The sequence below is a fragment of the Notechis scutatus genome, chromosome 2 (genome assembly GCF_049901735.1).
Source record: "Notechis scutatus isolate UNSWTSFEM ecotype Mainland chromosome 2, rNotScu1.2, whole genome shotgun sequence".
In the NCBI taxonomy this organism is placed as follows: domain Eukaryota; kingdom Metazoa; phylum Chordata; class Lepidosauria; order Squamata; family Elapidae; genus Notechis; species Notechis scutatus.
This window is the reverse complement of record NC_142010.1, coordinates 246660063-246681559: the sequence shown is the minus strand read 5'-3', so window position 1 is coordinate 246681559 and position 21497 is coordinate 246660063. Positions and strand designations below refer to the sequence as shown.

The following is a 21497-nucleotide window of genomic DNA, read 5'->3' as shown; positions in this document are numbered from 1 at the left end:
TGTGAGGGGCTTTAAAAGTAGGCCTTTTAAAGTAGTAGCACCATCAAGATAGGGAAAGAGATCTAGCATCTTCACTTAGCACAATTTTATTTTATTATACATTACCATTTAAAATCAGAAAAATATTGTTTGAAAACTTTAAGCACTTTGAGACATAACTTGTTGGGATGAAATCTTGTCTACAGGATGCATACGGTTTGGATCATGAAATTAGGATAGCTGAGACTATTCAACCAGGGATTCCAATGCAAATGATATGAATGCAAAACTCTTGCTGAGGCTAGTTGTAGAAATAAAGTTTGCTTGGAAAACTAAAATAGGAGTCTATAGGTTTCAAAACTCTTACATGAAGTCCCCATTGAAAGATTGTCACCTAATTATAATTATAAATTATATAAATTTATATAATTATAAAAGGAATAGAATAGGACATTCTATTCATTCATTCTGTCCAATTTTATGTGATTAACTTTACCATAAATTAAAGTTAATGATATTTTTCTCTTAACTCCGCATACTTCTTTCTTCAGGTTCTGCCTAATGCTTTGGAATTATGCAACCCAAAGAAAGGCTGATCATGGTCCTTAGCCCTAAAAAGTTACATCCTTGTGAAGTAGAAGGTCTCCAGAAGAAAGAATTGCTTTGTTATCCAGGCCAAGGTAAGAAGGAAGGAAGGAAAAAAGGGAGGGAGGATTATTAGGAAATCCCAGGATTTTTGACCAGAATGTAAAGTGAAAAAACATCTTGGAAGAAAGCTATGGTGAATCATTCCTAGAAAACATCATAGAAACCACAGATGTCAAACTTCACTTGAGTGCGGCTTTAGCTTTACTTGATAAGAATCTTTGACTCTGAAAATATCTGCAACTTTAAAATATTTCTTCAGGAAAGAGGAAAACTCTTTCATATTTGGGTTCACATTTATTGAAAACTTCAACTTATTGATATAGAAGAAAATCCTCTCACCTCTTGTCTTATCACTCCAGGAGCTTGAGGTAGTGTAGCAGCCCATTCGAAATAGTGTTCTGCATCAATTAGATTGACATTTGATGAAAGCAATTCATTCAACTTTGTTAAGGTAGCTGTTGTCCCACCTTGAACCATAGAGACTACATCTCGGACAACCCCACTCTGTCTCATTTCAACAGCTGGAAGAGAAAAAAAATGGAGGTGAAATAATAGAAAGAGTGGCTTTAAGATGGTGGTGGTGGTGCTGGAGCAACTGAACATTCATTTGATTTGATTTTTTCACATTCACTTGGATGATGGATTATAGTTGGAAATGGATTACCTAAGAGTTTCTGCCAACTATATTTGCCCAGATTGAGGAAATTCAATCTTTCTATATTGATTGGTATCAAGTGATTTTCTGGGTTCATCTTCCCGATGGCATGGTCTTACCTATTCCATCTTCACACCAGAGATCCAGAGAACCAGTGTATTATTCAGGAATTTCTGCTAGAAATCCATGGTGCCTAAATGACCAGGCAATCTTTTAGAATAGGGATCTTGCTTGGTCACTCTTCAATTATTTCATGATTTAGAGCAAGGGTACCCAACCCATGGGTTGGTACTGGTCCGCAGCATGCCAGAAATCAGTCTTCACAAACAACTAAAGCCCCATCCACAGGCAAAACATGAAACTATGCTGCCTTGGTCCATGGAAACTATTCTCTCCACAGAACTGGTCCCTGGTGCCCAAAATATTGGGGGCCGGTGATTTAGAGATCCCGCTCCTGCCGGAGACAAACTAGAAGCATGATCAATGACATCTCAGTCCCTTATCCAGGTATGAATCCTGACTGAGAAGGGTCTAGATCAGGGGTCCCCAACCGCCGGTCCGCGGACCGTACCGGGTCATGAACAACCCTTACCGGGCCGCTGGTTGCTGGGCGCGCCATCTTTTTTGGTAAAAAGCGCTTCTGGTGAGCTTTTCCGGGTAGAGCTCACGGAAGCGCTGTTTCGTCATAAAAGATGGCGGCGCCAGCGCCACTCGTGAGCTTTTCCGGGTAGAAAGCCATTTCTACCCGAAAAAGCTCACCAGAAGCCTGGCGCCGCCATCTTTTTATGAAACAGCGCTCCGGTGACGCCACCGAAGCGCCTTTGTCATAAAAGATGGCGGCGCCCAGTTGACGCCGGTGCCGGGCCGCGGCGCCCAGCTGATGTCGGAACCGGGCAGCGGCGTCGAAAAGGTTGGGGATCCCTGGTCTAGATGATTCACTTGGTGAGTTCTCTGGAGCTACCATACAACTATCTTCTCCATCCCTTTCATTCTAAAGGAAAGGATACAGCCGACCTATGAAACTATGTGATTGGGCTTAGTTTTTGGGGAGAAAAATAAAGGAAAAAAATTCTGCCTACCAACATCCATCGCTATTCATCTGGGTAGCATCCTGTCAGTGTGTGAGAGAGTTGAGGGCTGTTTGGAAACTGAAGCAGTATTTGCTGTGTGAGCAAGAAGGAGACAGCAAGGAGCCTGGGCGTGGCTTAGCTCAACTGTTCTGTACTAAAGCTGCTTGCTGCTGTGAAACTGAAACTCCTTTCCTCTGCTTGTGTTTTGCATTTGGAACATATTTCTTTTCAGGTGGTGAGGGGGAGTAGAACTCCTTAGCATCAGAGCATGTTAATAATAATATACAAAATGCCAATGCTCTGATGGTCATTTTGAAAAATCTTTTTAGTTGATCACCTAGAAGCCAAGAGGAATATATGTGCTAAATTTCAAGTTTGTAGGCTTGGAGTAGAACATTTACTGGGCAGAGGCCCTTCCGGATGCCACTGAGAGTTTGCAGCAGACATTTCCTTCGCTGTGCCACTACCTGGGATTCAACTTTGAACCTTCCTAGTGGCAGGCAAGGCAACCATCTTCACCACTAGGCCACCACGCCACTCATTATATATTATATTATATTGGCATTAATGTATACATCAGTATTGTTCATTACTTAAAGTGATTATACAGCATGTGATTGATGTGTTCCAACAACACATCACAGGGATATAAATAATGTGCCAATCAATATGCAAACTTCGGCCTCAAAATGTCAGAAGAAGGTAGGGACTGATGTACTCACCATTTTTAAATCCACTGGTTTTACATTGTTGAGCTTTAAAATCGGCTGTAGCTTCTGCAAGGTCTTTTACGGTGATGGTAGCTCCTAAATTAAAGCCTAGGCATGAGTTTACATCCTCTGCAGTGAGCCCTGAAAATAGAGTCAATAAAAATGATTAGAGGTGTACACAGAAAATATGGTACGAAACTCCTGATTTTATAACCATTGGAAAAAGTTGCAAGGTGGGAAGTATCGGAATTTTTTTTACTTTGTGCCCCTTTCTTTTTATTCCCCCTCCCTCTCATCGCTATTTTTTTTTCAGATGTCATTGCTTTCCTAATGGTTGCTTTCAGGGAAACAATAGTAGCTCTAATACAGAGGTCTCCAAACTTGGCAACAAGCTGCCTGAGGAATTCTGGGAGTTGAAGTCCACAAGTCTTAAAGTTGCCAGGTTCGGAAACCCCTGCTCTAATATAAGAGTTCTCAAATCAGAAATGCAGACTGACTGTTTCTAGTGTGTAGCTTGCTCCATCCTTTTATTCTAATCAGAAACTCTCCATATAAGTTAGAATACAATTTTGAACTCTGGGAATTATAGCCATTTGGAAGGCATCGATTTGGGGAAAGGCTGATGAACGTGTGTAATTTAATGTGACACAGATTAAGGGCTGAGACATCAGGGCACCAATAAAAATAAAATGCATGTAGAGAAAGATTGCTTAAGAGGAGATCATGGACTAACTTCAGTCTGGCTCATCTCTAGAATTGGCCAGATTTGAACTCACCTGTAAAGGAACTTCCCCCATGACAAGCTGTGAAAAGGGTTTTCTGCCTAGTTGCTGGGTAGCCGTGGCCATGGTGGGCATGGCCTAGTCGGCCTCCTGCACCATGGGGGTGGGGGTGGGGTGCATTTCTGGCCTTCCTGAACTTCTGGGTGGCCCATTTTTCACCTTCCCTGAGCCTCCACACATGTCCTGCACTTGCCTGCATCCAAAACAGGCCGTGTGGGGACTCCTGGGAGGGACGGGGTGGGTGGGGCCAGCAGGAGTGGGATTTGGGGGTTGTCTGAACTGCACAGAATCTTAGCGAGGGCCTCTCCCGAACCCCGGTGAACCTCTAGCTGCCCATCACTGAGTCCTCCTTATATTATAAAGCTCCTAAGTGTTATTTAAAGGCTGGTGAGTGCTTAATTCAGAAAATGGAAAGAAAGAAAGAAAGAAAGAAAGAAAGAAAGAAAGAAAGAAAGAAAGAAAGAAAGAAAGAAAGAAAGAAAGAAAGAAAGAAAGAAAGAAAGAAAGAAAGAAAGAAAGAAAGACAAACCATAGGCTTAACAAAAGATGCTCCATGTGGGGCAGTGCTGAGGCTTGGTTCTAATCACCTTACCATTATGGTGAGGTGTGAAATTCAGAAGCAAATGCCAGGCCAGGTACCACTTCTCAGCCTATGGGTGCTCTCACAAAATGGTTGTCTCAAGCAGTTTGCCAGGTCACAAAATGGCTGCCATGATGCACATGGAAATTAATTCAGCATCCATTTGTAGAAAAAAAGACTTACTACAATGCCCCCTGCAACTCTTTCCAGCTTTCCATTACAGGTTCTACACTACCAATTGCCTATGCAATTATTTATTTTCCCAGGACAGATGCGGGGGAGGGGATTTCCAACCGAAGCACTGAGCTTCATCCACTTAGAATATTTTCTAGGAAGATACACGAAACTGAGAGAAATTCAGAGTAGCATGCAACTCTAGGGAGTGGTGGATGACCTGAGAGTGTGCTCTCAGCCCTTTAAATTTTTTTGTAATTTTTAACATTTTAACTTTTAAACTCTGTTTTTAATGTCATTTTTAGCAATGTCTCTATTGCTTTTGCTTGTTAATACTAGAGTCACTTAAGTAAGATGGGTGGTATATAAACTTGATAAAGAAATAAACTGATAAATATAATTTGGCGGAAATCTTAATGATGGATGCTGGCGCTTATCATTTTAGCCAGTCTGATTACTGTTAAGTTTGGAGAATAATGGAGACCCGACATCTGACCAGTGACTTCAAACTCTTTAATAACAGTAGATAGAACAGAACAGAGCAAGGCTATGGGCAGCAGTAACCCTTTTATAGGGTTGGCTGCTACCCTATTAACCAATAATATGTGCAACAAGTTCAACTAATAGCCAATAAGAAGTGTCCTAATATTGGCCAATCAGGGACTTGTTATGGACCAATCCTTGTTCGTTGTTTAAGGTCCAATCAGGTGTGCAGGCTTCCAAAACCCGCTTTGCATTTGGTCTTAGTTACTTTTTATTGATTCACAACACCCCTCCCCCTTGGGCTCCGTTTGAGGGGAGCTGTAACAAAATCCTCAAGGTAGACAGGCCTTTTGGTCTGTCTGGATGATTTCCGTGGTTCCACTGGGTTTGGCCTAAAGTCCGGTTCCGGTGGAGCGTTAGGATGATCTCTGTTAAGCTCCGTTTCGCTGCACGGAAATTCCGTGCTGCTTTCGTTGTGGTTGTCCCCGCCAATCAGTGTTTCTTCGGGGTTTCGCAGTTCGGTTTCCCCTGTGTTCACGTCCCATGGGAAAGTCAACTCCCTCCCTGCTTCAATTCCCGGTACTTCGCTGGGCCGTAGGGTTTCCGTTGGCCTGCTATCTGTCATATCGAAGTCAATTTCCTCGATATTTCCTCCCCCCTCAGTTGGTGAACCCGGGGAGCCATGGGCGCTGGGTGGTAATCTCGAACGGAGTTGGTCTATGTGGCGTTTCCACACCCTCCCATCGTCTGTTAGCAGGCGGTAAGATCTAGGCCCTGTGAGTTGGGGGACGGTTGCGGGTATCCATAAAGGGTCGCCGGAGAAGTTTTTGGCAAAGATTAAATCGCCTACCTTAAATTCCCGGCATTTGCTGCTGGAGCCGAAAGGCTTTTCGGGTGCGTATGTGGGGTGGAGCCGGTCAAGGTGCGATCATAGTTTCCGCCCCATGAGAAGTTCGGCGGGCGTTTTGTTGGTAATGCTGTGGGGCGTGATGTGCTGCAACAATAAAATTCGATTGATTTTTTCATCGATGTCGCCGAATTCCATTTTGTGGAGGGTCTTTTTTACAAACTGTACCATGCGTTCTGCACGTCCGTTCGCCGCAGGGTGTACGGCCGAGGTTAGCGCATGGCGGATGCCCCGGTCAGCAAGATATTGTTCAAATGGTAATGCTGTGAACTGTGGGCCGTTATCCGAGACCAGAACGTCCGGAAAACCATGTGTGGCAAATAGCCTGTTTAATTTGTTGATAACTGAGTCCGTTGTAGTTGTGTTCATTCGATGGATCTTGAGCCAATTTGAATAGGTGTCGACTGTAATAAGGAAAGTGTGCCCTTTTGTAGGCCCCGCAAAGTCAATATGAATACGGGACCATGGTCCCCTCGGAGTTTCCCATTCGGTTGGGCTTGCTTTAGGTGGGGCATTGCTGACGTCCTGGCAACGTTGACAAGTAGCGACCCAGGCCTCGATTCTTTTGTCGATTCCCGGCCACCAGGCATAGCTCCGTGCGAGTGCTTTCATCCGCACGATGCCCGGATGTCCGTCGTGCAATACCGCTAAAACAGTTCGTTGCAGTTTGCCCGGAATTACGACTCTATCGCCCCACAAGATGCAGCCCTTTTGGGAAAACAGTTCGGTTTGGCGGGCTTTGAAAGGCGCCCATTCAGGTGATAGTTGTTCTGTTGGCCAACCACGTTCAACCCAGCGTAGGATGTGTTTCAGGACCGGATCTCGTTTTGTTTCGAGGGCAATGTCTCTCGCCGTCAATGGCGGCGCGTGTAGAGCCTCAATTTGCAGCGTTGTGATGGTTGGGGCTGGATCTTCAACCGATTCTGGGAGTGGTGTTCTGCTCAATGCATCAGCGTGGAGAATTGATTTCCCCGGGCGGTGTTGCAAGGTGTAGTTGTACGCCGCCAAGAATTCAGACCAGCGGGTCATTCTGGGGACAATATATACGGGGTTGGTTTATTACCCGCAATAATCCCCAGTAGTGGTTTATGATCAGTAATTATTGTAAACGTACGCCCATACACATATTCATGAAATCGTTTAACTGCAGCCACAATAGCTAAAGCTTCTTTATCTAGCTGACTATAATTTCTTTCAGCTTTAGCTAAAGTTCGCGAAAAAAACACGACGGGAGCTTCTGCTCCGTTCGGTAATACGTGGGCCAGGATTGCTCCAACCCCAAAAAGGTGAGGCGTCACAAGTAATAGTTAACGGCAGAGTCTCGTTGTACTGCATAAGTACAGAATCAGAAGTTAGCAATTTCTTTACTTGTTGGAAAGCGTATTGTTCACGTTGTCCCCAAACCCATGTTGCTTTTTTGTCTAAGAGTCGATGTAATGGTTCAGCTACCATTGCTTTATTGGGTAAAAAGACGTTATAAAATTGATAAGTCCAAGGAACGCCTGTAGATCTGCCTTGTTCCTTGGAGTGGGGGCCTTCTTAATTGCCTTTAATTTGTCCTCAGTGGGATGGATTCCTTGACTGTCCAGGAGGTATCCCAAAAACTCCACCCTTTCGGTACATAACTGGCATTTATTTTTTTTGACTTTGAGGCCGGCGTCTTGGAACCTTTGTAAGACCATTCGGAGTCATTTTTCTAAAATGTCTCTATTAGGGGCGGCGATGAGTACATCGTCGAAATATGGTACGACCCCTCATATTCCTTGTAACAGCCTTTCCATTAAGCTCTGAAAGATTCCTGGAGCGACGCTCACCCCAAACTGGAGCCGGTTGCATTTAAATACGCCCCTATGCGTGACGATAGTTTGCGCCTCCGCGGTGGCCGGGTCTACAGGCAATTGTTGATACGCCTGCGCTAGGTCTAATTTAGCGAAAACTTTCCCGCCGCCCAGGGAATGGAGCAGGTGTTGCACTACCGGCACTGGATATGCACTTTGCTGAAGTGCGTGGTTTAGGGTGGCCCGGTAGTCTCCGCAAATTCTCAGTGACCCATCAGGCTTGATAGGCGTCACTATTGGGGTTTCCCACCGGGCATGGTCGGTGGGTTCCAGCACGCCCTGTGCTATTAGCTTATCGAGTTGTTTGTCGATTTTAGGTTTCAGGGCGAACGGCACCCGACGTGGCTTAAGGCGGATGGGTGCTACCTCAGGGTTCAAGTTAAATGAGATCGGGGTCCCCTTGTACTTGTCTAGTCCGTTCGCGAAAACGTCTTGGAATTCTTGCACGAGGGCTTCCTCCCAATCGTTGCTCTCGGCACGGTGGACTCCGGCTACAGTGATTCCGAGCGGTCTGAACCATTGCAGGCCTAAAAGACTAGGCCGGTCACGGTCAACGACAGTCAGTGGCAGTGCAACGGTGCGGTCCTTGAAAGAGACCTGGAATCGGCGGGACCCGACAACGGGAATTCGGTTACCCTGGTAATCTTTGAGTATAACCCTTTGAGGGTTGAGGTCTTGGCGGCGAATCGTCAGAACGAGCTGTTGGAGCGTCTTCCAGGACACCATCGAGAGGGATGATCCTGAGTCCACCTCCATCACACAAGGTTTGTTTTCGATAGCGACCTTCACTCTGATTTTCCCGGCATCTAGGGATGTGGCGTGGCCTATGGTAATTGTCTGGTGGGTCTCTTCCCGCCTGGTTTCTTCCCGCCTGGTGGAAGTGGTGGACGGTTTGTTTCTGTAGGAGTGGCTTCCCCATTGGTGATTCAGTTTGTCTCGGGGTGTGCCGATGAATCCTGAAGACTGGCATTCGCCTGTCGGGGTTTGGAGTTGGAGTTTTGTTTGCTTCTGCAAACCTTTGCGATGTGACCTCTTTTCCGCAAAGCGGCAGAGTGCGTCGAGGAATTTGCAGCTGGATCATGGGTGATTCGCTCCACATCCTGCACAAGGTCGAAGTGAGCGTTGTGTGAACTGGTCTCGTTCAGTTCGGAGTCGGTTGACCTCTTCCTCATCACTTTCTGACGGGGATTCTAGGTCTTCGTGGTGAGTCGATACCGGTGTCTCTCTGAGCGGGCGAGGTATCATTGGCGAGTTGACGTGGCGGTGCGCTGGTGCGGCGTATTCGGGCTGCCGACTTCTTGGTTGATTCTGCCGCAGTGGCTTCTTTAGGGCATCGGTGAGGCTGATGTCCCCCTTAGCCATGATTTTGCTCTGGATCGTGCAGTCTTCTAGGCCCAGAACTAGGCGGTCTCGGAGGGCTTCTTCTAAGTTAGAGAATCCGCAGAGGCCTCCAAGGTTTCGGAGATCTGCGACATAGTTGGCAAGGCTTTCTCCTTTCCGCTGGACCCTCTGGTAAAATGCGTGCCTTCTGACTAAGGTTGGCACGGTGGGCGCGTAGTGGGCCCGTAGCAAAGGCTCGAGGACGTCCCAGTCCATCGCGTTTACTTCGGCTGGCTTGGCAAGTGATTTTGCCATTTTAAACACGGTAGGCCCACAGTGGGTTAGAAATACAGCTCTTTTTTTGCTGGCTGTTGCATCTTTCAAGTTGTTGGTCTCCAGAAACATCTGGAACCTATCCATTTACGACTCCCAGTCTTCGGTTTCTGGGTTGAGTGGAGCGGGTGGTACGGCACCGCTGGCCATGTTGCTGTTGATAGTGCGTGTTCGACCACGTGCTCTGTTGGTTGCTCTGTCGATCAGTCAGCTCTTCGGTCTCCGCATCCCATCCTCGTCGCCAGTATTAAGTTTGGAGAATAATGGAGACCCGACATCTGACCAGTGACTTCAAACTCTTTAATAACAGTAGATAGAACAGAACAGAGCAAGGCTATGGGAAGCAGTAACCCTTTTATAGGGTTGGCTGCTACCCTATTAACCAATAATATGTGCAACAAGTTCAACTAATACCCAATAAGAAGTGTCCTAATATTGGCCAATCAGGGACTTGTTATGGACCAATCCTTGTTCGTTGTTTAAGGTCCAATCAGGTGTGCAGGCTTCCAAAACCCGCTTTGCATTTGGTCTTAGTTACTTTTTATTGATTCACAACAATTCCAATACATGTATTTATTGTAACTAAAAGAATCCAAAAAGGTTAAAGCAAGCACCAAGCTTTTAAGGGGGATCCAACCCTTGTCTTTGAGGTGAAGAATTCAACAATAAAATTAACAGCGACTCAATATAAACACCCTAAGGTGTAATTGGTACCCTGAACCAATCCAAGCTGAGGTTTTTGAAGAACCCAGCTTTAAAGAAAACAGGGTTAAGGTCAGAAATCAGTTGCTCTGATTTCCAGCTATTCCAGAGGAATTTTTGAAAACCGGTAGCGGAAATTTTGAATAGTTTGGAGAACCGGCAAATACTACCTCTGACTGGCCCCACCCCCATCTATTCTCTTCCTCCCGAGTCCCAGCTGATTGGCTGGGTCTTCTTTTGTTGCCCTGCACAGGAGAACGGAGCTGGAAAGCAGGTCACTGGGGTGGGGAGGGAATGGGATTTTGCACTAACCTTCTCCTGTCATGCCCACCAAGCTATGCCCACAGAACCAGTAGTAAAAAGATTTGAATACCACCACTGAGCTATTCCATTATTTTAGAATTTACTCTTGTGTATAAGAGACCACTTTCATTCTGTCCTTACCTTGTGATGAAAGAGTTTGGTTGTCCAATACATACATTAGCTCATATTTTCCTCCAACGATCCCTCTCTGTGAATAATGAGTTCCATATGTTTCAAGAAATTTAAAATACTCTCCCTTCTCATAGGTACTTGGCAAAACCTTTATTTCTTCCAGGAATGTATCACTCAAGCGCAAATCACGTTTTCGCATTTGGAAAGTTCCTAGTTGTATATTAGATTTGACATGTAAATAGATGGTACTCTATAATGAGAGAATAAATATAATATATATAAATAGATATAAATAGATATAAAATATATAAGTTATTCTATCTACAGCTATAGAGGTAGAGAATGAGATTGTGGTACTTTTTTACATTGTCCTCTGATTATTGTACATTTATTTATATGGGCAATTCTTAGGTCATGCTGCAATTCATAGACAAAAGCACTTAGCAATAGCACTTAGACTGATATATCACTCCACAGTGTTTTTTACAGCACTCTCTGAGCAATTTACAAAGGTCAGCATATTGCCCCAAACAGTCTGGGTGCTCACTTTCCAGCCTTGGAAGGATGGAAAACTGAGTCAACCTTGAACCCATCGAGATTGAACTCCAGAATGTGGGCAGTTAGCCTGCAATATTGCATCCTAACCGCTGCGCCACCACAGCTCATAGACAGTTCTTGCCCCTAACAGACAACATGATACGCTTGTGCAAACATGGGAGTTGAAGTTCTTGTAAAGTCAGATTTAGGTACACGGGGGATTGCCTGTTTTTCAAATTTAATTTAGTGTATTAGACTGTGTTTTCAGCAAAGGGTTCTGGGCATGCTCTCTTTTCTACATGACTCTGTGCCTGGTGTTCAAGGCAGCTATATTTTTCAGGAAAATCATACATAATGAGTCATTAAAAGCATGTACATGTGAAAATATGAAAAAATTTTAAGAAATCACAACCCTTAATTTTTTAAACTTTCATTCATTTCAGGTGACCATTCTAATGGCTCTCCTCCATCCATGGCAGTGATAGTCTAAGTGCTGTCCAGTTCTGATGCCCATAATCATTTTTATTGGATAAGTTGGGCCCTGAACAGAGCAGGCTTTTTTCCAGACAAAACACCCAGTTTTACCAGAGGTGGGCTTCAAAGATTTTAGCAACAGGTTCTCTGCCGGGTTGCTTGGGTGGGCGTGGCCATGGTGGGCATGGCCTAGTCAGCCTCCTGCACCAGGATGGTGGTGAGGGGGCATTTTTGCCCTCCCTGGGTTCTGGAAGCTTTTATCGAACTCCGGGAGGGCAAAAACGGCTTCCCTGAGCTCTGGAGGCTCTCTGGAAGCCAGAAATGAGGCCCATTTCCAGCCTTTCTAAACTTCAGGGAGGCCCATTTTTCACCCTACCCGAGCCTCTGCGTGCATGGGGAGGGGCAGGATGGGAGGGGCAGGGCCAGCCAGGAGTGGGATTTGGGGGTTGTCCGAACTACACAGAATCTTAGCTACGGGCTCTCCTGAACTCCTGCAAGCCCCCAGCAGCCCACCCCTGGAGTGATCTGGGAAAGTTTACCAAACGATGTATTATTATTTTTAATTGTCGTAGTACAGATAAGAGGAACTCTTGTTCCTCTTGAAGAAGCCCATACTACTTTATAAAATAAAACTTGGAATTAACTAATGTTAATGAATGTTGTTAATGTAGAATTAATGTTCAGGTGGTTTGGTCATTAGACACAGCTGTTATTCTGAAAACGCCTAAGTGAAAAAGTACTTGGAAATCACGATTACTTCCCCCACGAGAGAAAACCATCACAGAGATGGCATATGGTTCTTAGTATGGTTGCTGCTGTGCTGGTATGAGTCAGCAAATGAAAAGAGAAAAGGAGCCAAGCAGCTCAGTTCTAGCCTTGAAGTGCAGGTGTACTTCATGTGGGTGGATGAGCTGAACTGGCGGCTAACCAATTCTCATAGACAGGAGTTCGGGGGACCCCTGGGGGTTCGCAGGGGTTCGGGAGATCCCCTAGCTAAGATTCTGCACAGTTCGGAGAACCTCCAAATCTCACTCCTGGCTGGCCCTGCTCACTCACTCCCCTCCCCTCCCCTCCCCTCCCAGGAATCCCCGTGTGGTCTGTTTTGGATGCAGGAAGTGCAGGGCAGGGCACACGCAGAGGCTCAGGGAGGGCAAAAAACGGGCCTCCTGGAAGTTCAGAAAGGCCGGAAATAGGCCTGTTTCTGGCTTCCAGAGAGCCTCCGGAACCCAGGGGGGCAAAAATCCAGGGGTGGGATTCAAACATTTTAATAACCGGTTCTGTAGGCATGGCTTAGGTGGTGGGCGTGGCTTGGTGGTCATGTGACTGGGTGGACATGGCTTGGTGGTTATGTTACTGGCTGGGTGTGGCCAACTCAATATCACTCACATCGAGGCACGCATCTCCTCGCCTGGCCTCTCCAGGCTGTGGGGATGCTGCAACAGTCGTAAGTGTGAAAAATGGTTATAAGTCACTTTTTTCAGTGCCACTGTAACTTTGAATGGTCACTCCACACAAGCAAAGTAACCAGCAAAGGAGGAAAAAAAAAAACTCCAGAGACGTTCCTGAGACAGGAAGTCTAGTCCTGCCAAGAATGTAATAAGGGTTATCGGAGAGGCAGTTTCTGTAAGCAACACCAGAATGTTTCCTTCCTGCCTTCGTTACAGGATTAGGCCAGTAATTTCTTCTAACAACCGGTTCTCTGAACTTCTTAGAATGGTAACAACCGGTTCTAGAGAATAGGTACGAACTGGTAGAATCACACCCCTGCAAAATCCCTCCCCTCACCATGGTACAAGAGGCTGAGTACGCCACACCCACCCAGAGAACGCTTTGCTAAAATTTTTGAAGCCCAACCCTGCTCATAAACAGTATTCCCATCAGTCTAGCTTTGTATATACATGCTGGAGATTGTAGCCCTGGGGGATATTAACCTCCTCAGTTGATGGGGGACTTTCTGCCAGTTTAACCCAACAATGAAGATCGAGAGAAGAGAAAAAGAGAGGAAGAATGAAGAGAAATATTGAAAATGACAAAACTATTATTAGAAGGGCATGACTGTAGAGAAAACCTGGGGAGTTAAGTTGGTGTGAATATGCACACCAGGTGTCATTTCCTAGCCAAAAACAGAGAAGAAAAGTCAACAGGTAGCTTCCTTGGAGAAAGACAAGTCCCAGAGAAATGGTATCTTCACCCAAGATAGGTAGGAGGCAGATAGCTGGCTATGGACAGAGGGTAAGGCCCCAGTCTGTGGAGAGAAACTGGATGAGATGCAAATGAGCCTTGGCTGAGGAGACTCAAGGACAGGGCATGAATGGTGTCAAGCATACTCATTAATAAATCCTGAACATTCTTTTTATTAACTCACTCCTGATAACCCTAGAACAAGGCTCTTCAAACTTGGCAAGTTTAAGAGGTGTGGACTTCAACTCCCAGAATTCCTGAGCTAACATGACTGGAGGAGGAATTCCTGGAGTTGAAGTCCAAATTAAAGCTGTCAAATTTGAAGACCCCTGACCTAGAAGGAGGAAGAGGGAGATAAGGAAGGGGAGGAAGTTAAGCATTTATGAGGAGAGTTAGAAGGAAATAGTCTTTGGGAGGGAGATTTCTTCTTAAGAAGAAACATGACACTGGGTAGCAGCCAAGATCTTGTTGTAGATATCTATTGTAAATACTTCCACCATATATGGTAAAGAAGAAGCGCAAAAGCTTCCAATGTTACACCTCCATCCTAAAATACCCAATCCCACTGTGACACTGAAAAGACCCAACTTCTGATCATTACATTGTTGGCTAAAAGTGGGGTTCCCGAACGTATCAGTATCTGGGTTAAGTTAGGGTTTTGTAGTTCATTGGTATCATCCTGTGCACCTTACTCAAAGAAAGTAGGCAGAGGACTGTAGGTTTCATGTCTCTGTATTCATGCAGCATCTTTATTTGGTTATCAAGATAATCCATTGTAGGATTTTGCATAGTACATTAACCCATAAACTAATAAATGGATTCTCACCTCATGCTAAGACACTGAAAACCTAAACAAGGTTGATACTTTTTGGTATTTCAATAACCCAATTCAGCATTAATGCAGCCAATGGTTCAGTATTCCTTAGGGCTCGTAAATTATCATTCCTCTGGAATAATGTCTATTTATCAATGATATATATATATTTAAAAACTTACCGTTCCTTTGGCTTTTTTCAAGAATTCGCTCATGTTGGATGATTTGCCAAAATTGAAGCCTCCCCCAATAGTAGCTGATACATTGGACTCAGTTGGTTTCAGTTTAACAGAAAGGTTCACACCAAAAGACAGTGATTTTGTACTGAATATTTCTTTCACAGTTGATGTTTGGTCACTGTAGAATTCACTTGTAAAGTGTTTGTCTCCTCTTGTCTTGAAAGACAGAAAATGTACAATTAAATGGCTGACTAACAGACAGGTAATGAGAAACAACATAAGCTGTGTTGACATCCTTTGATACCCCAAAGTATGCTTAGTTCAGACAATATACTAAGCCTGTGATGGCGAACCTTTCGGAAGTGGCACATGAAGCCATCTCTCCAGATATGCCAGCCATCGCCCGTTGCTCTTCCAGCTCCGGCCCGCACATGCCAGCTGGTCTTTGCGTGCATGGGAGTGCCAGAAACTGGAAGCTCATCTTCCCAACATGCGCATGTGTGCCAGGGAGCTACTCTTCTGGTTTCCAGTGCTCCTACACACATGCACCAGGAAGCTGCTTTTCCAGTTTCCGGTACTCCCCCACACGCACTTTCGTTTCAGCGTTTGGTGCCAAAAAGGTTCTCCAACACTGCACTAAGTATTAATTAGCAAACCGGATTTTGAATTAGCCCCACTGGCAACCATCCAGGGTGTAGAATGTTTCTCTCTGTTTGAATCACTCCAGGGGTGGGATTCAAATTTTTAACAACCGGTTCTGTAGGTGTGGCTTAGTTGATGGGCGTGGTTTGGTGGTCATGTGACTGGGTGGACGTGGCCTGGTGGTCATGTTTTTGGCTGGGCATGGCCAACTCAATATCACTCACATCGAGACACGCATCTCCTCGCCTGGCCTCTCATGACTGTGGGGATGCTGCATCAGTCGTAAGTGTGAAAAATGGTAATAAGTCACTTTTTTCAGTGCCACTGTAACTTTGAATGGTCACTCCACACAAGCAAAGTACCAGCAAAGAAGGGGAAAAAAATTCCAGAGACGTTCCTGAGACAGGAAGTCTAGTCCTGCCAAGAGTGTAATAAGGGTTAACGGAGAGGCAGTTTCTGTAAGCAACACCAGAATGTTTCCTTCCTGCCTTCCTTACAGGATTAGGCCAGTAATTTCTTCTAACAACCGGTTCTCTGAACTGCTTAGAATGTTAACAACCGGTTCTCCCGAATAGGTGCAAACTGGTAGAATCCCACCCCTGAATCACTCCTCTTAGTTTCCTTCTTAGTGTAAGTCAATCAGTGTGTCTCAACTTTAGCCACTTTCAGATGTATGGACTTCAACTCCCAGAATTTCCCAACTAGCAAGGGAGTTAAAATCCATACATCTAAAAGTGGCTAAGTTTGAGAAACACTGGTGTAAGTAATCAACTAAAACTATGTCTTCTGGGGAAATGAAGGCTTTTTGTATAACAGACCATGGGGAGGGAAGGAGGTTATGTCCAGTGGTGGATCTATTTACCACTGAACTTTCAGCAGAAATAACAGGAGCTGTTAGGATGGACACATCTCCTTCCCTATCCCTGGACTCTTTTGGATAATCACTTTCAGATTCATCCTATGCTCCCATCTCCATTCCCAAATTAGGGGTCCTTCAGATTGTTCTGTAAATCTGTGACCAACAAAATCATATAAGCTTGTGAGCAGTGAAAAGTATGTGGTGAACTGGTCTAACCTACACCTATTCATGAAGGGAGGTTAAGGCCAATGTGAGGCTATTTCTTCTACAGACTTCTGACTGAACAATAACAAATAAAATTTGGAAGAGAAGTGGTGATCCCTCATGTCTGCAGGTGAATGTCTGAAGAAAGATAAAATTCCATTCTTTTGTTAAAGAACTAAAATGCTTGCTTTTATTGTTATATATATATACACAGAATACCAACTATATCTTTCCAACATAGAAAGTGGTTTATAATTGCTTTGGTTTTAACAGCATATTTATAACTCATGCCTTTCAGCCATATAGGGGTTACAGCTGATGGGAATTTCTGAATATTGTAATCATGATGCCTATGGCCAACACTGTGATGGGAAGTCTAAATTAGTAAACATGGATAGGGAAACTTTACTATTATTTTAATTTTCCACCCAAAGTTAGACAGCACTGCATTTTGGTTTTGCCAGATTTGTTTTGCTGCAACAAAAGCACCTGATTGAGTTTGAATAATCTCAAAAGGCTAAGTAGAATCAGAATTTAGGACTATTTGGATGGAACATTAGAAATTCCTATAGACAAAGGAATTTAAAGAAAAGATCCTAAGGCAATGGCAAAACATTTATGTAAAGTTGCCAAGAAACAACTTTGGACACACCCTTGAAATTTTAGAAGTTGAGGCTGAGGCAAAGTGGATTTTGCCTTTTGATAAAAAAAACAAAACTCTGCTTTACACAATGAAGCTTACATCATAATTGAGGACAGCCAGATTCCATGGCTTGCGGTAATAAGTGGCTGAGTTCCCATCACGGACTCTGTCGCAAATGCCGTTGTAGAATTCATTTTGAAATGCAGTTTGAGCTGGTGTCATTCCCAGCACATTCACACTGGAAGGAAGGAAGGAAGGAAGGAAGGAAGGAAGGAAGGAAGGAAGGAAGGAAGGAAGATTAATCATCCCCATTGCACTATTAAATGTCATATACTATCAGAAATATCAAGCCAATACAACAAATCGGTAGATATATAACAGACAAATCAGCAATATATATAAAAATAACAAAGATTTGCTTTTTTTCTCCTAGCATTTTCCCAAATATTCATTTTTATCACATCCATGTTGATCCATTGGTTGCAAAAACAAAAAACAACAACAACAAAAAACCCCTGATGAACTGGTTTGTTACCCACGCATAATATTGTGGACTTAAAAGTGGGACTTCCAGTTTGAGCTTCTTCGGTGACAAACCGAAACCTCATCTCTCCGAGGCTTCAATCCGTGCTCGCCACTGGAGCGCCCCGAGCCGGCTGGTTTTGGGGCTAAGCCACCCCATAGAGGTGGTGAAGAGGGGGGAGACTGCCTTCAGGGTTGAGGAGAGCCGCATCTCTCCTCCCCAGCTGGCCATTACTCCCTTTCCCGAAGGCGGTTGTAGCGGTGGTAAGAAATGGCCACCACAAAGAAGAACTCGACCGGAAAAGAATGTGCAGGAGGAAGATAAGAAGAGAAAGTTTTGGTTGACCGGGTCAAACAGCAAAAGCAACAAATAAGGTACCCTGGAATTTAAACTTAACAACATTGTTCCCAAAGAAGATTTTGAAGCTGCGAAGGAGAGAGAGAAGGGAAAGGATTAGGGTTTTTTTCTTCCCTTCCTTATACTGACAGCTAGGAGACTTAAGCAAGAAACTGAAAAAAAAATTCCACTTTGACATTAATAGGCATCTAAGCTGAAAATAAAAGTCAAAGGGATAAATAAAGATTTCTGGACATTTAAAAGTTTTTAAAAACTGGAAAGGAGAAAAAAAAAGAATAGAAGGGCAGGATCTGGAAAAATGGAGGAGACTGCCTGGAATTAAGGAATGGAACTGTAATTAAAAGGAACTTACAGTGAAATTTTAACAAGATTCCTCAAAGATACATTTTAATGGAAATTTGGTAACAAAATAAAAGAACCCCAGGAAGAGAAAGTGGAAAAAAGAAGCAAGTAGAAACAGCCTTGGATTATTTGGATTACTTGGTGATTTTTGGTTTTTGCATCTAGATGACTAAAATTAACTGGGTGGTTGTTTAAAAGTTTTTAAAATGGTATCACTCTTAGAAGAACTGAAAACGGAACTTAAAAATGGAAAGAAGACGCACAAGAAGGGAGAAATTCTTTTGGCTTTGTGTTTCAATTCTTAGAAATGGAGATCTGAAACTATGAGAAGCAACAAGAAACACTTGCAGAACAAGAAGATTGGGACAAAGAAGAAGCCATCTTTAATGATCAAATAATTTTAAGTGGGGGAAAAAAAGAAAAGTGGGGAAAGAGAGTGAAAGGTTTAAGATTAGAAAAAACAACCAAAAAGAAGAAGAACAATTTGAAAGATAAGTATAATATTAGAAAGCAACAGAAGAGGGGATTACAGATGAGAGAGTTAGAAGTAGAGAGACGAGGGGGTAAAAAGGGGAGGGAGAAGAAGAGGAGGAAGAAGGCAAGGAAAATAAGTTGTAAAAGACAGAAACAAGAAATGGAGAAACAGGGAAAAGATATAAGGATTGTAACCATAAGTTTGTTTAGAGATAATGGGTGAAAATTTAATTGTAAAAGGGATTCTGCAAAGGTACATAAGATAGCTTTGTTATATTACAAATAGAAATAACTTTAGAAAATATGATGATGGATAAAATATTTATTGTAATGCAGTGGGATGTTTGTTAATAAATAAATGAATTAAAATGATTGAGAGAATTAAAAGGGAACATTTTAAATTATTAGTAATGATTTATAAAAATATAAGTGAGAAATATGGAAAAAAATTAACTATGGAAAGTTTATAAGTGCTCCCAAGGAAGTATGATATTCAATTGAAAAGAAATGTTAAAGATGTTAAGATTTTAATGCATATTAATGATAAAATTGAATTGGAATGGAATGTGTTTTATTTACATACATATATATATATGTATATATATGTATAATTTTTCTTTTTAAGAATATAGTGTCTATTTTAAGAATGTACCAAGCAGAATTCGATTGGAAGTTATGTATTGAATGCTATAATCTTAAAGCTATACATTGAAGCTTAAATAAGAGCTTGAATGGATAAAATTAAAGGATATAAAGGTGTCATACTCTAATTGATAACTACAGGGAAAAATTTGTTTAATAAAAAAAGATAATGTGAAATTGTAACAGGACAGACAAAAGTATAAATATAATGATTTGAATTGAGATAATCAAAACAAAGTTGAGAAAATTAGAAGAGGGGAAAAACTATGTAGAAAATATAAAATGGTAATAAGATATGGAATAGAATATAAAAATGAGCATGAAATTGAGTTTTGTGTCTGTATGAAGAAGTGATAACCTGGGACCATGCTATTTTCAAAAAAGATGTTTTATTTGTATTTTGTTTTTGTGAAAACCCAAATAAAATTTTCAAAAAATAATAATATTGTGGGCTTAAAAGTGACTGGTGCCAAGTCATCCATGCAACATACATGCCTAAAGTGGGACTAGAACTCACTCCTGGTTTCTAGCCAGGTAACGTAACCACTAAATTCACACAAACAAAGAGTATTATCTTGACTTACATATTAGCATACATTGCCTGGTAGACTTTAGCAATTATTTAACTCAGTTTTGAGCCTCTCTGACTCCTTAATATTTCTAGGTAGCTTACAAATAATAGAATAGAGAAGAAGACTTACAAAAGAATCCTTAGCTGGCCAGTGAAAACCAGTAAAAAGTCAAAGTTATGAGGATTATACAGTGACCCTTTTCCATAGCCTGGCAAGTTTCTAATGATTTTCAGAATGTACTTATGGTGAGACCTGTTCAAAAGTGTGTGTGTGTGTGTGTGTGTGTGTGTGTGTGTAGGGATATCATTCCAGAGGGTAAGTGCCAGAAGGAAAGTATAGTTCCTGGAACCCATAAGATCACATTGTTTCAAGGATCACAATCCAAATTATCATATGGGTTTACATCAGAGGTGGTATTTAGCAGGTTCTGACCAGTTCTGGAGAACCGGTAGCAGAGATTTTGAGTAGTTCGGAGAACCAGCAAATCCCACCTCTGACTGGCCCCACCCCCATCTATTATCTGCCCCCCAAGTCCCAGCTGATTTCCTGGGTCTTCTTTTGTTGCCCTTCACAGGAGAATGGAGCTGGAAAGCAGGTTAGTGGAGCGGGGAGGGAATGGAGATTTTGCAGTATCCTTCCCCTGCCACGCCCACCAAGCCACACCCACCAAGCCACACCCACAGAACCAGTAGTAAAAAAAATTTGAATCCCACCACTGCATGTTTATCCATTAATGGGCTACATTGGATTAATCTGAAGCCCCTTTCTAAAGCAGATCAAGATAATTTGGAACAGGTTTTCATTTAGCTAGAAAAGAGTGGCTGAATCCGATCCATTTCTGTTAAGATCTAGGCTGGATTGATTTGTTCTAATCTGGCATGCTGGCAGCAGTACAAAACAGAAGAAATAAAATTGGCTTTGCATAAGATGCCAATGTTAGCAGATAGAAAATTCTAATCATTGACGGGCAAGTCTGGTCTTCCCAATGTAGAAGCAGCTGAAAATAATGAAGACCTCACATCATCATGAAGTTGAAACATGGGATCAGAAAGCAAATATAATTGATAAGAGGTCTGTGGCACTACCCACAATAAAAGGTCTGTGGCAATACCCACCATAAAAGGTCTGTGGCACTACACACCATAAAAGGTCTGTGGCACTACACACCATAAAAGGTCTGTGGCACTATGGGACTTCCGGTTTGTCGGCTTCGCGAGCGGCAGGGATTCGCGATACTGCGCGATCCCTGCTGCGCTAGCCGTTTTTGGTGCTCCGATCCGGACGGGTTCGGAGCTAAGGCTGCCCTGCAGGGGTAGCTGAAGATAGGGGGGATCCGGAGAGGGGTTTGGGGGTGTTGCAGACCCCCTCCCCGGCTGGCAGAACCCCCTTTCCCCAAGACGGTGCAGCGGCGGTCTGTAATGGCCACCACAAAGAAGCC

General features: G+C 43.3%; 1 protein-coding gene across 2 annotated transcripts in view; it reads right to left on the bottom strand.

Annotated features, from left to right (window-relative positions):
* The window catches only part of LOC113411394 (complement component C9-like), a 35141-nt gene that overhangs the window by 4830 nt on the left and 8814 nt on the right, over positions 1-21497 (bottom strand). For both annotated transcript variants that reach the window (XM_087958488.1, XM_026666431.2), the window contains exons 5-9: positions 17249-17387; positions 14805-15017; positions 10626-10866; positions 3075-3203; positions 967-1148 (exon numbers count right to left, since the gene is read on the bottom strand). In XM_087958488.1, coding sequence (XP_087814614.1) covers positions 967-1148; positions 3075-3203; positions 10626-10866; positions 14805-15017; positions 17249-17387 — 904 coding nt within the window. The remainder of the gene's footprint in view (positions 1-966; positions 1149-3074; positions 3204-10625; positions 10867-14804; positions 15018-17248; positions 17388-21497) is intronic.